General features: G+C 34.9%; 1 protein-coding gene across 5 annotated transcripts in view; it reads right to left on the bottom strand.

The window, feature by feature from the left end:
• PTPRK (protein tyrosine phosphatase receptor type K) overlaps nucleotides 1–17,591 on the bottom strand; it is a 565,921-nt gene that overhangs the window by 430,702 nt on the left and 117,628 nt on the right. For all 5 annotated transcript variants that reach the window (XM_059177599.1, XM_059177596.1, XM_059177595.1 and 2 more), the window contains exon 2: nucleotides 9,112–9,234. In XM_059177599.1, the coding sequence (XP_059033582.1) occupies nucleotides 9,112–9,234 (123 nt within the window). The remainder of the gene's footprint in view (nucleotides 1–9,111; nucleotides 9,235–17,591) is intronic.

Here is a 17,591-nt window from a genome sequence, read left to right as displayed (position 1 = left end):
GAAATATATGAAATGAAGTTTGTGGAATTGTTCTATTTAATTTTCTTCTCATCAACTGCTTAAGAAGCACAGCAGCCTATTTCTCTAATCTATGTCCCTAGGTGAAGAGTTCATGATGCTGCTGGCATTTATAAGGTGCCAGGCACTCTAAGTATAGAAAACATTCATTTTTTTGCTGAGAGATATTTCCCAATCAATAACTTGCTCTTTGAGGGAAGGGGAATATGTCTGTACAACATACCGTAGTACACTCAGCAGAAATTAGATTTGAAAACTGACAAAACTCTGAGATTTAAAAAGCACCTTTTTATGTAATGACAAGTACATAAGCAGAGCTCTATATTTTTTATAATATCAACTATGAGATAAGCAACATCACATATCCTTTAATCTCTAGTTTAATTACTTATCATCTGTTCTTTTTATAGACTTTTCTTTTCCTGGTATTCTTCTTTTGTTTGAAAGATAATAAGCTTTTAAACTGGGACTAGAAGAATTTCTTAGCCACCATGAGGCAAGTTTACTTTTGGAGAGGAAAAGTATAAGGTCATCACCGCACTTGCGGTCACACTCCCCCAAGGAAAAGTAATTTTGTTTCTTTGGACTATGTATTGATTTTAAGGTATACGTTAAAGGTACCTGTATAGTCTTTGAAATTACTCTGTATTCTTATCCTAATCCATTTAAAGGGCTGAAACTTCTCTAGCCTGACACCAATATTAATTTTTTTCTTTCTTCTTTCTTTCTTTCTTTCTTTCTTTCTTTCTTTCTTTCTTTCTTTCTTAAGGTTAACCTGTTTTTTTCCACTGAGCTATATTGGGACATATCTAACTTTGATACATTATGTACCTGAAATATCAGGAAAATATCCCTGTCTCAGCATGCCATTTCTGTCCACAGTAATTTAGACATTCTTCATGCTGCATTTATGTCCACAAGGGTAATAGTCCTTACATTAAAAACCAGCCTTCAAGAAGTGTTTCTCCCTTCATGAAGTCCATTACTGCTTTTCTCTCTCTGACCCTGCACTGCCTTCAACTCCCACTGTTTTTAATAAGCAACTCAAATGTGGTAAACTATCTTCTCCGTGCTGAGGGCAAAAGCACCAACAGATACATGATAACATGGTTTGGAAGAACACATTGAAATAAGCCCATAATTCTAGTCCTAAAATACCCCACTGCAAACAAAGTCTTAAAATTATTTTCAAACCCTAAACTTTAGTCTGATTCCTCTAGTCCACTATTTTTTCTTCTGTCATATGTGCTCTAATGAGACAGCAGATAATATAGGTGTTTTCAAAGGTCTGCTTACACAGACATGGGGCAAGTGTTCATCAAATCACTAAAAATAACACACAGGTAAATCAAAGAGAGGACGAAGTATCTCCCTAGGGATTGACAGTCTCAATTCCAAACAAATCTCAGAGTCCATTTCATGCAAAGATTTAAAAAGAGACAGTCACAGCTTTTAAATTACGGAAATAGTATTTTAGACAAAACAGTAAAAAATCAAAATAGATACCTCATTATACAGTGGATTAAATGTCCATGAGCAACTCAAGAACGTATCAGCTACACTAGATTACAAAGCAGGATAATACTGTGGAAGAGTAATTTTGATATTAGACACATGAACCTAATTTCAAATCCCATCCCTGGGGGGTTTTAAGCAAGTTATTCACTCTACTTATCTCTAAAATGTCACTAATTTGTAGGGTTCGTGTGAGGATTAAGAAAATATATCATGTCCCTAGTATAGGAAAACCCAGTAGGCCACTAACAAGTCATAGCTAATGGTAGTAAGTACCTTCATCTTTGCACACTTTATGTTGAATGTGCACCAAACCACTGTTTGCAAAGTGTCTTTTGGAGACTTCTATCACTAAGTGATTTTCACAGAAGCCATCTTGATAGAGCTGGGGTAGTGGAGAAGGGGGTAGAGGTAGGGATATAGGGAGTACAAAGCAAACAGGTTCTAGGATCATTAGATCCTTGTGGCTGATTTTACATATGTGAGTACAGAGAAATATTATTTTCATAAAAAGAATTCTAGTACTAAAAAAGAAAAAACTGAAAATCATCAAATGATGCATGGCCTTACAGTTTTAAACCTGTAAGGTTTCAGGCTCTGTCACCTTCTTAGAATCTAATGTTTATTGGGATGCCTGGGCAGCTCGGTTAGTTAAGCATCTGCCTTTGGCTCAGGTCATAATCCCAGGGTTCTGGGATTGAGTCCTGCATCAGGCTCCTAGCTCAGCAGGAAGCCTGCTTCTCCCTCCATTTGCCCCTCCCTCTGCCTGCTGCTCCCCCCTACTTGGGCCTCTTTCTCCCTGACAAATAAGTAAATAAAATCTTAAAAAAAAAAAAAAAAAAAAAAGAATCTAATGCCTATATCCACGAGTTAAAAGTTTTCCTATCTGTGTTAATGAATTGATGTTAAGCTCTTCTCTTGTTCTCTTGTCTGTCCTCGTCTCCCTGTCTTTCATCTCCACTCTACTACCCATCTCTCAATTCTCCTTAAGACAAACTGCACAGGTTCACACACATACACACATTATCTTTAGTCATATTAATAGACAATGATAACTAGACTACAAAAAGAAAATAAACCAACATTTTGGCCTGATTTGCTCTATCCTATAACACAAACAAAATCAGCCACAATACTACAACTTAATATCTCTATTAACCAACACTATATACCAACACTGTACACAACTTTATCTTACCATCTCTGCCATCCTTTGACTTTGGTAAATCTGCTGTCAAATAATTCTGTTCATTCAGATGTGTAAGATTTTGGCAGCTATGACACAGGTAGAAACCTGTGTCTTACTATCAATTGTTTATAATAGAGTGATGAAAAGATTAGGCAGGTGATCCACTCATTTTTATAAGTGATTAAGGTTCCCAGAGATAGACTTATAGGTTAGAAATGATAAGTCAATGCAAAAACTCCCTGGAAATTTCTCTAGAGATGTATAAAAATATGAATCACAGCATACATAATAACACTGTTTAGCAAATTATATAAGTCTTCTCTTATAAAACTAAGACATTATCATCTTAGCATAGAAAACTTAGCTGGAATTGTATAACCTATAAAATGTCATCATATGAATCAAATTGTGGAACTCAATGTTTTATTTGACTTTTAAACATCACACTATCAGAAGAAAGCCAGGCAACACAATCATGTGACCCGTGCACACTCCCTACTAAATACACAAACACATTCAGTCTCTCCAAATAAATATTTGAAGAAGGCAACCTTTATTTAACAACCCAGCTAATAATTCATGTTTGAACTCTGAGATTAAGAAAGGCGGGGCGGGGGGGATACATAGTTCTAAATGTAATAAATTAATATAATTCCTTTTTTTTTTAAGATTTTATTTATTTATTTGACAGACAGAGATCACAAATAGGCAGAGAGGCAGGCAGAGAGAGAGTAAGGGAAGCAGGTTCCCTGCCGAGCAGAGAGCCCAATGCAGGGTTCGATCCCAGGACCCTGGGATCATGACCTAAGCCAAAGGCAGAGGTTTTAACCCACTGAGCCACCCAGGTACCCCTAAAAATACATTTCTTAACAGCATTGTTCATTCCTTATCCATCTCTGTGTAACTTGTTCTCTATATTTTAGTTTGGGGGCTTGACAAGGGGGCAGAATTAAGATCTAATAGGTTCTTAAACTAATGAATGACACCTCACTAGGTTTTATAACAAAGGAGGAATAGTTTCCTACTTCAGTCTTCAGATTAATTTAATGACAGAGAGTCTTCTTTCTTAATGTCTACATAGCATGTATGCATTTTATGGAAGGAAGTGTGTATACTGATTTACATTATTATTAGTGAAAAGTACCAGACTGAAGGTGAGATACAACATAGTCATAATTTTAAATACTACCAAAGGGGTACTCTAGAGACTCTAAACTAAAATTCAATTAGTCATTTTACAAAAAGGTATTTTAAAAAAAAAAGCAGTTATAATTATAGTAGATGATAAATGTATTGAGATGTCAATTATGATCCCCAATCTCAGATCTAGGCAGAACATATAGCAAAATGGTCAAATGAGTTTGCTTCATGAGGTCATAAGCATAAGAGAATATCTGACAAAGAAGGTCACAGACACAGATGTATTTGAGATCAAAGAATAATTTCTACTTCTATGTAACATCTCTCATTCTCATTCCAGGCTTCCATGGAATAAAAGATTGAGATGAATTTGACATGGAAAAGACAAAGGAGAGAGAGAGAAAACCTAAAGGGAGCTCCTTCTTGGTAGTATTAATAACATTTAAAATTATATTTGAAATAAATAGGTAAAATCATTTACAAAGGCAAAAGCCATATATTAAAAAAAAAAAAAAAAGCCATATATTAATAATTACATGATGATCTTCTAATCACATTAAAATTTGAACTGAATATAATGTCCCAGAACTAGGGCATTTGTTTTATTCAGTTAAATTTTTAGCAAGTGAAAGAAAAATTTTGTTTAATCCTCGACCAAAGTATTTTAAAAAACATTATATAAGTTGACAGTTTTGCTTAAATAAAATGAAATAGTATCTTGGGAAATCGAAAAAAATACAGTTTATGTTCACAAAGAACTTATAGTTTAGAGGAAAGAATGACATACACAAAGATGATACTGTAACAGCTACAACTGAAATATGTACAAAATGCATTAGAAAACATTCAGATATGAGGACAGAAAAAAATATGAGTTCTAATCCAATCAGAAAAATCTTTCCAACACAGATGCAACTTGAATAGACACAGTAAGGATGGGTAATAATTTGATGAGCTGATAAGTGGGCAGAGAACTGTCTAATCAGAGGGAAAAGAGCATACAAAGGCTCAGAGATGCTCAGAGACCACATTTTCCTTGAATGTTGGGGTGCAGATCCAGAACGATGGAAAAGAGTTTGAGTCCATTTGAGATGTCCTATGATACATCTTTTATTTTAATCTATAACATTTTTAATTATTAGTTTGGTTTTCCCATGGCATCTCTGTGAGCACTGGCTTTATTTTGCTTTATTTTCTGCCACTTTTTATTAATAAATAAGATATATAGAGAAAAGTCCTGAGGTCATAAATATACAGCTCAATGATTTTTCAGTTTGGGCATACCCATGAAAACACCATCCAGACAAGAAATACAGTATTTATTGCCCAAACAGAAGGCCCACCATGCCACTTGCCAAGCACTAATAATCCCTCACCCCTGCCACCCCCTCCTGCAAGTAAATAATACCCTGACTTCTAACATCATCAATAGTTTAACCTGTCTTTGAAATTTATATAAATGAAATAGGGTACATATTCTTCTATGTCCGCTTTCTTTCCCTCAATGTGATGTTTGTGACATTCATTCATATCAAAAATGGCAACAGTTCATTTCTGTAATTGCTGTGTAATATTCCCTAAGATGAATGCACCACCATAAATGCATATTCATCCACTGCACTGTTAAGCGATAACCTTGCACTGCTTTCAGTTTGAGCATGTTATGAACACTAGTGCATTCCTGCACATGTCATTTGGAGAACATGTGTACTCAATTCTACGGGGCTTACACCCAAGAATGGATTTATAGGCCATTAGGTTGTACAAAATGCTTGCACAGATTTATACTCTGACCAATAGTATATGAGAGTTTCACTTGCTCTGTATTCTTACAAAACCTGAAATTCTGATTTTCATCTTCCTACCGAGTGTGTAGTAGTTTCTCATTGTGAATATAGTTCACATATCCTTGGTGACTGAGTTGAGGAGGTGCTCATATTTTCCTATGATTTTTGGCCATTACCCTAATACTAAATGGCCTAAATTAATTCTTTTGCATTCTATTTTTAATGCACTTAGCAGGCCTTTCAGTCATCATCATTGTCACCTGACAAAGGGAGTGTTGGGGCTAGGGACTGCTGAAGAATATTTTAAACAATTATTGATAGCAATATGTCTTTAAGAAAGAATTCTCTTCTTTCCTTTTTCTTGTTTCCTACCATCTTTATTCTTCTATTATTCTAGTCTATTTTGTCCACCCAATCTGTCTTCTTCCCTTCTATGTTTCCAGTCCAAAAAGGTCAATAAATAGAAGGCAATTAACAATGTCCAAGTGCTGTCTAGAGAGCTCAATACATCAATAACAAGTTTACATCTGAGACCTAGACTTCTTACTTAAGGGTTGCCAAAGGTTTGAGAGTTTTTGTTTGTTTGTTTGTTTAATAAATGAAACAAGTAAACATGCCTGACTACTTATGTGAAAATAAATGGACCCTTCATAAAATTTTAACAGGATAAATATAAATGTCTCCTTTTTGTTTTAACTTCTGTTATGAACAGTGTTTTTAAAAAAATATCAGAAGCATTGTAAAGAAATATCAGAAGGAAAGTGGGGAAAAAATGGAATCTATTGTAAAAAGAGAGCAATAAAAGATACACATGGGTGCTTTCTTTCACTCTTCCTAAAGACCAAATAGAAGTCACATTTGGCAAAACTAAAGTAGCCATGACCTTTTCCCTCCTCTGCATGATTAATTACTTAATGTCCTATTAATTGGAAGATGTGGCTGAATTTCAAACACTTTCATTTTCTGTGCGTATCATCCTGTACTCTAACTGGCGATTAAGCTGTTCATCAAAGGTGAGCCAACAAGGTCATCTGAGCAGTATCTCTTCAGCTATTCATTATCCATCTTCAATGGTAATTAATAATGGTAACATTTCCATAAATCAACATCTTTCTGATTATTCTCTGATGATAAACAGTCAAAATGTGTGCATCCCAGCCCACCCCTTTTAATTTTATATTTAAAAAAAAATTCTAAATATACCACAGAGAAAACTCAGGTGAAATATTATAGGAGTTTGTTCATTTAAAATGTATGAAGAAAATAAAATTCTATACCTTTGAAAGATAAATACACACCTATGCACAAAACTAAATGGGTCTGCTGGCAACCCAGGAGACATACATAAGAAGCAAAGGATGTCAGCCACCTAATACCAATTTATTCCTCTGACAAGAAAATTATGGCTCAGTTCAGCTTCTGAGATAACCATTTGCCTACTCAGCCATGGAAGGTGACAATTTAAAACAGAAAGCAGATTTAATTCACCTTACTCTCAAAATACACATTAGAGGGGGGACCAATAAAAACCTGTCAAAGAATATAGTTACTATATTCTTTTCTGGAACCATAATTGGGAAATGTAATATTTAGGTACAGTTTTGTTTACTTTGTGCACTTGTGGTGTACTGTCATTTATTGCTGATGTTTTAAGCTTTTTGGCTCTATACATCAGATTACTTAGTAAATTCAGAAATGCTATTGATAAAACTATCTTCCTTGGTTCACTTGAATTGACATTTTCATCTCCAGTGGCCAGTCTAAAATTGTCATTTCTTTTTTTTTTATAGATTTTATTTATTTATTCAACAGACAGAGATCACAAGTAGGCAGAGAAGCAGGCAGAGAGAGAGAGGGGGAAACAGACTCCCTGCTCAGCAGAGACCCCAATGTGGGGCTCAATCCCAGGACCCTGAGATCATGACCTGAGATGTAGGCAGAGGTTTAACCTACTGAGCAACCGTGCCTCTAAAATTGTCATTTCTAAAGTTCACTCACTATAGGAATGTCTTTCTGAATTTGTAGAAAATTAATTATAAAGTATTTTTAAAAGATCATAATAACACTGAGTGTGGTGCATAAACAATGAATCTTGGAACACTGAAAAAATAAAATTAAATTTAAAAAGATCATAATAAAAGTAATGAAAACATGTGTTAAAACTTAAATTATCAGCAACAGGTAATCAGCTTATCAAATATATATATGATTATGTATAATAATTGCATAATGATTATATATTACTACATGGCATATTAATATATTATGTTGTTAAATATTATGTTGTATATTATTATATATACATGATTATATATAATATATAGGTATAATCTGTATTTATTTCTAAATATTAGAAGGGAAATAGTTCATGCTTTGTAATATTATATTTTAGTATTCCTGTTGACATTTTTAATTTTTACAATTTAATAAATTATTGCTAAACATATACATACAGAGTTTGGAATTAACCCCAAATTAATATGTAGAACTGAAGGCACAAATATTAGTCTGATAGTACTAATAAATGATGCATTATAAAATAATATGTCTAGATGGCTACTGTACATTAATGTGTTTTTCACAAGTAAGAGAAAACACAACTCAGACTGGCTTAACCAATAAGATGCATTATTTCACAAAACCAGAAATCAAAGGATATATCAAAGTCTAGATAGAAAATGAACAGCGAACAGCCCTATTTATCTAAAATCTACCCAGAAAAGACCTCTTCCTCCATTTGACAATTTTGTGTCCTGGCTCCCTCTCCTCAGAGCCACTTGTATGCTTGTAAGCAGAGCGACAATGAGATAAGGCTTCTCCCCATCATGGACTATAAACCCTTCCTTTCAGTCTGATTGTACTAAACACATGTCATTTAACTGAATAGGTATTAAGCAAATTGATCTTCCATTTTAGGTTATTTTAAAAGAATTCTGTTTGCTATGCTTTTATGTGTTTTTTTCTTGGTTTTGTTTACATTTTGCCTTTTTATTAAATAGGGGAAAAAAAAAAAAAAAAAACGGGTGCGTGGGTGGCTTATCCAGCTGGGCTTCTGCCTTCTGAAGCTCATGTCATGATCTCGGGGTCTGGGGATCAAGCTCAGCATCAGGCTCCTGGCTCTTTGGGACACCTGCTCCTCCTGCTCATGTTCTCTCTGTATCTTTCTGTCTCAAATACATAAATAAAAATCTTAAAAAAAAAAAAAAAAAAACAAGAACCACAAATACATATATTTTTCCAGTCAGATATAACAAAAACATAATGAGCATTCTTGAAGAATACAGGATTATAGAAAAGTTATTGCAGGAAAGGCAAAGACAAAAATAAGGTTCATAGGTGTGGTCAAGTAGCTTGCCCATTAGTAGTTTACTATAACAAATGACTGTGTTACACCAAAAGTATGAAAATGATACATATTCCAAAGCCATTCCCTCAATACTGGGTAAACAGAATGATTCTCACCTTGAGGCATCTCAGGTGGCAGATAATGAGGTTCTTGGGCACTAACATGTACCCATTCGAAGTCATCATATAGATCCTGGTGGTAATCACAGGCCCCTAGACCATCATCAAAAGTACAGCCACCTAAGAGAAGAGAAAAATTATTGTTATATTCTTTACAGATTTGCTAAAAATTGAGAATGTGCTGGAGAAGGAAAGATTATTTTGAATATGTAAAATGGCACTCAATAATAATTGGTACTCCTGTTTTTGACTATTCCCATTAAATTTTCACACAAAATGAATTTGTATCAGTAGTTTCTGTTTGAATAAGAAACCAGTTTGAGCCTCAGAAGGAAGGCTAAGGCACAGATTTTGAAAGACTAAAAATAGTAAAAGATACTTGTATAGCGAAGCTTTCCTGAAATACGCAAACCACCTGAAATCTAAATAGATTTTAACGACTTTGGTGCAGAGAAGGGAAAAAGTAAAAATTGTCTTTTTTCATGATGCAAGTTCAAAAAGGTGAAGTTAATATTTAAATCTTACCAAACTCCTTGCTTGAAAAGAACACTTTGAAAGAACATTTGAAATAGCAAATGAAACAAATAAAGCTTTAAAGCATCTATAAGTGTTTGAGGTCAGTGATACATTCATTCTTCCATACCTTACTTAGATTACTTTCATATACACTTACGACTTAAAAGGAGGGAAAAAACTAAAACGTAAAACTGATCAGATTTAGTCTGTAATTACTCTCACCATTACCACTTTATTTAATAACCTTTTTTCAAAAAAATAAATGGAGGTAGCCTTTCCTTTTATATCAATCATTTTTCCTGCCCCCCCCTCAGGGGTAATTTTATGGCAGAAGTAAAATGATTACTTTTGCTTCTCAGCGTACATATACAGGCACACAAAACTCAACATACTTAGTTTATTCATTTCATGAAAATAAGAACTGGCCTGTATGTCTAATCTTGAAAGAAAATGGATTAGAACTAATGAAAATTCAGCAGTGGGTTTAATGAGAAAAACCAATAACCTGTCTCCTTTCAAGTAAGTTATTTGTTTAGTTTCCATGGGGATCTCTGTGAAGAAATTCAGTGAATTCTCTGACCAAACAGCAGACTACAGAGTGTTAAACTTCTGGCCTATAAATTCTTCTCCATGAACAAGGAACCTTTTTTTTTTTTTAAAGAAAAGTTTGCAGCTTATATATATATTAAAAAAAAAAATCACTTTCCTCACTAAAGACGGAGATAAGCCAAGAAGGCAAGATCAGATATGTTCAGATGACATTACAGCCTTAATAACCATTTTTGAAAGCAGACCATGTATGTGGGCATCCTTGAATCATTCTTATGACTACATCAATCCTTTAAAATAATCAAACTTCAGTAGCTTGAAAACTTAATAATGTCTTTTAAATATCCTAAAATAGCCTCTTATAAATGCTTTCATGGAAAATGATGTACATCTTAATTTAAAATTAATCAATGGAAAAAAAAGGTTGCTAGGAAATGCATCTTCACATAGCAAGGGAAAAGTTTTTCTCAAGATATAATTTGCTATCATAAGCCCAAAATGACTTACTGCTTTGTAACATAAGCCTTCAGGGCCCCCACTGCCCTTTATAATAGTGTGAGTGGCCTCTGTATATAAATTTGAATTACAGATGGAACCTACATTGGCTCATTTGGAAGACAAATGACCTTAATTGCTGCCCTTCATAGCCATGGTTAATTTTAGACTCCAGGATTCTGACTAGTAATAACCACTGGAAGTATCTGTACAAAAGAAGTGGGTCAACCCTTACTATTTGTTGTTGCACATCACTGCCCTATCAGTCAAGAGTTTTGGAAATAGTTATTAGTCCACTTGACTTGATAAGAAAATTTTCAAAAAGATGATTTTTACTACTGCAGCTTACAATAAATTCTAATCTGAGATGTATCATATATCTGTTTGTAGCACATAGGGCATATCAATAAATCTCCCATAAAACATTTTTTTAAATCTTTTTGTATTTTATATTTCAAGGGTAAATACTTACACCGTATACTGAACTAGATGACAGGAAATTTAAAAAACAAAAAACAAAACAAAACAAAAAAAAATCTGCTCCTGGCCTGATGAATGCATAGTGGCACAGCATAGACACATGCACCTGCGTGCGCAAACACACACATACACACAATGTGTTACAAAGGAAAATGACAGTATGACCAAAGTCAAAGAGAACACAAATGAACTGGCTACCTACACCAGGGAGGGTTAGAGAAAGCTGCATGTCCTTAGGCCTATTAAGACCAGTAAAGATAAAGCTGGGCCAGAATGGCAATGGGACCAAAATTAAAGAAAAAGCAAAAGCAAAGGCATGCAACTCTAAAGAAATATGGGACTTTGGGGATTTCAAATATCCTCAAAAATTTCTGTATTATGAAAATGAAGAAAAGTATGTAGGGGACAGTCAGAAATACAACTAAATATGAAATATTTTAGATATAAAATGCTTAGATTTTAATCTGTAGTTGTACTGAAGACATCAGAGGATTTTATCCAGGAGTAGGAAAAAATTCAAGCCATGCTAAAAATAACAGCAACAACAATAATAGTAGTAACAACTCTAATTGTCACGCATAGCTTAAAGAGAAATGGAGGAAAATGGAAGTAGAATGTTTGGCTCAACCTTACAGCAGATAATACGTAACAGATAACACAAGAAAATACACCCTGAGGTAATCCCATTATATACAAGCCCTGTTTACCATTTAAGGCTCACTAGAAAGTCTTATAACACAGTCTTCTACTACATTGTCTTCTCTACACATGTTTCTGAGTTCAACACACCTTCAGACACAGCATTAAAATCTACTTAAAGGAGAAGCATCTTAGCAAGATTCTAATTCATAAAAACATAGCTAATGAACTTAACATTTCTCTGAGCTAGACAGCACAACAAAAAGAGGCAAGATATTAAAGAACTTTTAGGTAGAGGGGATGAAAAATCAAGGAAGCAGCCTACATTTCAGTTGTATTTGCCACCAGTAAGACCAAAATGAGTATCTGCAAATCATGTCAGAGAAACCACAATCCCAAATTCCTTGACCCTTGGAGGAAAATCACTTCTGAAGAGCCATTTCACAGATTGCTAATTCCTCCCTACCAATCAAACATCTAACTACAGCTGCAATGGTCAGCTTCCTCTATCTCAATCCTTAATGGGGCTTTGCAAATTGTTCACCTAAAGATAAAAATCAAGCTAATTTGGATTTGCCTGAATTTCTTTCCATTCCTAAAATGCTCACTGAAAGGACTGGTACTAAGAAACATCAGTATCTGGGGCACCTGGGTGGCTCAGTGGGTTAAAACCTCTGCCTTCGGCTCAGGTCATGATGCCAGGGTCCTGGGACCCAGCCTCACATCCAGCTCTCTGCTCAGCAGGGAGCCTGCTTCCTCCTCTCCTCCTCTCTCTCTGACTGCCTCTCTGCCTACTTGTGATCTCTGTCTGTCAAATAAATAAATAAAATCTTTAAAAAAAAAAAAAAAAGAAAGAAAGAAGGAAAGAAAGAAACATCAGTATCCCAACCCCAAAACGATGTTGCCTAAACATTCATTCAGCATTTAAACTCTTGACTCTATTTAAACAGATGGTGACAGACTTGATGAAAGAAAGAATACTAAACTCAGTCTTCTCTGATGTCAAACTTTTCAGTAAAAACTAGTGTTGGGGTTAATTTAGAACAAAGTTAAATTGGAGAAAAATAATTTCAAAAAATTAAAAATAAGTAAATTAAATTAAAAAAATAAAATTTAAATAATTAGAGAAAAATAAAAAGTCAATAGAGCCCCGGACAGCTCTGAGCATTTTGTAAAGGGTGTTCTTTTTTAAAGATACTGTACTAGGGGCTCTGGGATGGCTCAGGGTCCTTTAACCAACTCCTGATTTGGACTTAGGTCATACTATCAGGGTCCCATGATTAAATCCTGCCCCCAGGCTTCTTGCCCAGTGGGGAGTCTGCTTGAGGATTTTCCATCCCAATTCCTCTGCCCCTCCTCCCACTGAATTGTGCCTGGGCTCCCTCTCTTGCTCCCTCATTCTCTCTCACACAAATAAATCTTTAAAAATAAATAAATAAATAAATAAATAAATAAAAGAGATTGTACTAGGATATTTCACATTCTCCCCCTCCAGAGCACTTGCGTCCAGTCTTAATTTCCTGACTAAATAGAATAGCAAGAAACATATGAAATTTTCTTTCTTGGTTCTTTACTATATATAAAGAACAAACTTCATTTAGTTTAAGACACAGATTATTTTTCTTTTTATTTTCTTAAATAGTTTAGAATAACAAGGTTTTAAAAAGAGAAACTCTTGGACAAAATATGTTGGCAAACACAATATCCTTAGCACAGCTGTTAATGGTCTTCAAAAATGGACACAATCTTTTCCAATTGTGAATTAAGCTGTAATGCAAATTCGCTCATGTAAGTGATCATCAACTCTGTAATGATCCTTCTTCCATTAAGAACAAAAAGAAAGATTGACACATGTTACATTAGGACACATGGAATACTGAATTAAACTAACTTTAAATAGATCATCTTTATCTATGCTAATAAGAAACCATAATATAAGTTTACTGATATAATCCCCAAAATTCATTACAAAGAGGCCAATACACTTCACAAAAAAAATTCAGAAGAACAGAAAAGGAATTTATTACTAAATATCTTAAATGTTAATTCTACGTATAATCTGAGTAAATACAGTCTTTTTCCCAGAAAAAAAGATTATTGGAAAAAGGGTAAAAATTAATGCTTTTATATAAAGTTCTTATTTCTTCTGAAATCTACTGGGTTATCTTAATGGCTTTTTTGTTGTTTTTCTTACAATTCTGGGACTACTGAAGTTACAAAATAAAAATTAACAATGCCATAAGCAATGTTTAGGTAGTTTACATCTGCTCTAAAAATAAGCAACATTTTTTTTCTCGATTTAAGTACTGAAGTTCAAGTAAGAAAAAAAATCCAAATAGATGCAAAGTACAAATACCTTTGGGAGCATAAATATGAGTCACTTGTCATAATACATTGCTCTGATTCAATACTAAAGAGGATCTACTGAAGAAAAATTAGAAAATTCATGTAAAAGAGTTGCTTAAAAGATAATCACTTCAGACCAAAAAAAAAAAGAAAGAAAGAAAAAAGAAAAGTCTTTTACCCTGCTAGTAACTAATTAGTATGTGAAAATATTATTTGAGCCTAGTTCCTTCATAAAGGAAAAGAACTTGAAACACATTTGTGGAAATCCAAACCCATCATTTATTGATAGATGCAAATGATTCTTAATGATCAGAGAAGAGCTCATTTCAAACACACCCCTAAATTATCTAATTGTTCATCCCTAAAGTTCCATTTCTAGCCAAGAATATATGTTTAATATATATAATCCAAAACTACTTAGCTTGTAAGACTTCTATTCCAACTGTCTGTGATTCAAAGCAAATCTGAGTAATCTCCCTTTAATAAGACTGAATTAGCCAGAATAGAATAATAAACCCAAATTCACTGCCCTCCATCTTTGCAGAGGCAATATTAAAATCTCCTAAATTTCAATGGATAAAACTTAAGGAATTTCAGGGTGCCTGGGTGGCTCAATCAGTTGCTCAAGCAATGGTCCCAGGATCCTGGGATCAAGCCCTACATTGAGGTCCCTGCTCAGCAGGGAGTCTGCTTCACCCTCTCCCTCTGCTGCTACCCTTGCTTGTGCTGTCTCTATGTCATAAAAATAAATAAAATCTTTAAAAAAGGAAAAAAAAAAACTTGAGGAATTTCAAGGAACTGACACACACACCACTTCGGTGGTAGGAGAGAGACAGTTTTGAGACACAGCAAGAAGTGAAGGTTCAACACATACATAGCTTTGCTATTTTACTTCTATGAGCTTTAATCTCCATTCCAGTATAATCAAGACAATAATAGCTACAGTACAGTTAATTGTGTGAGTATTAACGATAATGCATGTAAAGTCCCTAACACTCAGCAAGTTTTCTGTTAACAGTAGCCTTCTTTTCTCATGTCTCATTCTTGACAGTTTATTATCTATATATGCTGTACAGATGCAAACCTATGCACATATCTAAGTACTAAAGCCTAAACGAGAAACTTACAATTTCCATATAATTTACTCAAAAAGTTGAAAGCATTTCCGTAAAGGCAGTATTACCATATTACCATCATCAGATATGCTTTCATTTAGGAAATACCTTCCTTTAGATCAGGGGTCAGCAAATATTATCTGTAAAAAACAAGTTAATAAATATTTTCAGTTTTGCAGGCCTTACCATTTCTTTTTTGTTTTCTTTTTCTTTTTAAAGATTTTATTAACTTGAGGCACCTGGGTGGTTCAGTGAGTTAAGCCTCTGTTTTACACTCAGATCATGGTCTCAGGGTCTTGGGATCCAGCTCCACATCAGGCTCTCTGCTCAGCAAGGAGCCTGCTTCCCCTTCCCCCTCTGCCCACCTCTCTGCCTACTTGTGATCTCTCTTTCTGTCAAACAAATAAATAAGATCTTAAAAGAGAGAGAGAGAGAGAGATTTTTCTTAATTTATTTGAGACAGAGATAGCATAAACAGGGGGAGGGGTAAAGGGAGAGGAAGAAGCAGACTCCCCACTCAGCAGGGAGCCCACAGTGATGCTGGATCCCAGGGCCCCAAGATCATGACCTGAGCCAAAGCCAGATGCTTAACCAACTGAACCACTCAGGCACACCCAGGCCATACCATTTCTGTCACAACTGTATGTCACTGAAGCAAGAAAGCAGCCACTGAGAATACCCACCAAATGGATATGGTGGTATTCAAATTATAATTCTATTTACAAAAATGGGTGGCAAAATGGATTTGGCTTCTGTGTCATAGTTCAGCAACCCCTGGTTTAGACCATTTGATCATAAGCTGCTGCTTCTTTTTTTTTTTTTTTTCTATTTTGATATTTATTTATTTATCTGAAAGAGACAGACAGAGATAGGGACAAAGAGAGCACATGCAGGAGGAAAGGGAGAAGTAAGCTCCTCACTGAGCCAGGAGCCTAGTGTGGGGCTTGATCCTGTGACCCTGAGCCGAAGGCAGATGCTTAACCAACTGAGCCACCCAGGTGCCCAAAGTATTCTTGAAAATTATATGTAATATATAGTCTGGTTAAAAGCTTAGAACCAAGGGTCTTTCATTTCTGCATCACCTCTACAGGACTGAATTTTTTTCCCCATATATCAAGACAAGTAGCAGTGGTCCACAGCCAGGAACTGAACTGATTGAGTTTGAATGACAGAATTACATCTGAAACCAAATCAGATTATATGGCTGGGCAGAGATTCAAGTCAGAAAGTGAGAATATGGAAATGCCAAAGAAACTCTCAAAGTCCTCTAGTCTGAGTTCCAAACTTTTAAGATACAAAGGGAAATAAATATATTTTATATCATGATTCAGTTTCTACATGCATATAGACATGCAAATATTTATATGCATAGTATGTGTGAACAATCACACTCTTTCAATCATTCATTATCTCATTCTATGGATCACTAATCCAGTGCTCTTTCTATAAATGAAATAAAATGAAGAGTAGTTGTATGAATCAGGGGAGTAGACAGATATGAAAAAAAAAAAAAAAAAAAAAAAAGGACTACCAATCCTTTGTCTCAAATACATGTGAATACCTGTCCACTATGGGAGGGGACCCAGAAGATAGGTGTGAGCAGTCCAAGTTTCCATACCTAATTTCCAGGGCTCAAGATGAAGTCCAAAAATAAGCCTCTCACAGACATGTGCAGCCTGGCAATATGTGACCATCCAACTTCATTATGGAGCTAATGGATGATTACGTGCCAAACAGCCATAGAAATGATATCACGCGTGAAAAGAGGTTTATTCAAATATAAGAGGAATGTATTAATGAAAGGCACCTCATAGTAGAAAAAAATTAAAATTGCTCAGTCACAAATCAAGAAACTATCAGAGCCAAGATCTGAACCCGGGCACTGTGGGTTCTTTACTCTTAACCTCCCCACATTAAATGGCTCCTCAAAATCAGGGGAGATTAGGTATTTTCTGAATCACCCAGTACAGCTCCTTCCACTGGTCAAATCCCCTGGTATTACTCAACACAGAGCACATTACCTATCCCACCCATATGACATTGGTAGTACTCCATCATTTGAACATAAAACATAGGGAACTTCAAACCACATCCCATATCGAAGTCTCTCGAAGCCACCGACAGGAAAGGGTCTTTATTGGATAGAGCTGTAAAAGCCTAGCTGATTAACCAGTAACTTTGGCAAAGAATTTCATTGAAACAGGGTCACTTCAGGCTGAGAATTCATATGTTCACAACACTGTCCTATCCTCCTTGCTTAACAACCTTTACTTCTCACCTCATCTCCCCCAAAACAGGTATAAATAAGAAGCTTTTCTATCTTTGAAAACATTAAAA

The sequence above is a fragment of the Mustela lutreola genome, chromosome 6, assembly GCF_030435805.1.
Source record: "Mustela lutreola isolate mMusLut2 chromosome 6, mMusLut2.pri, whole genome shotgun sequence".
Lineage (NCBI taxonomy): Eukaryota > Metazoa > Chordata > Mammalia > Carnivora > Mustelidae > Mustela > Mustela lutreola.
This window is presented reverse-complemented; position numbering and strand designations above follow the sequence as displayed.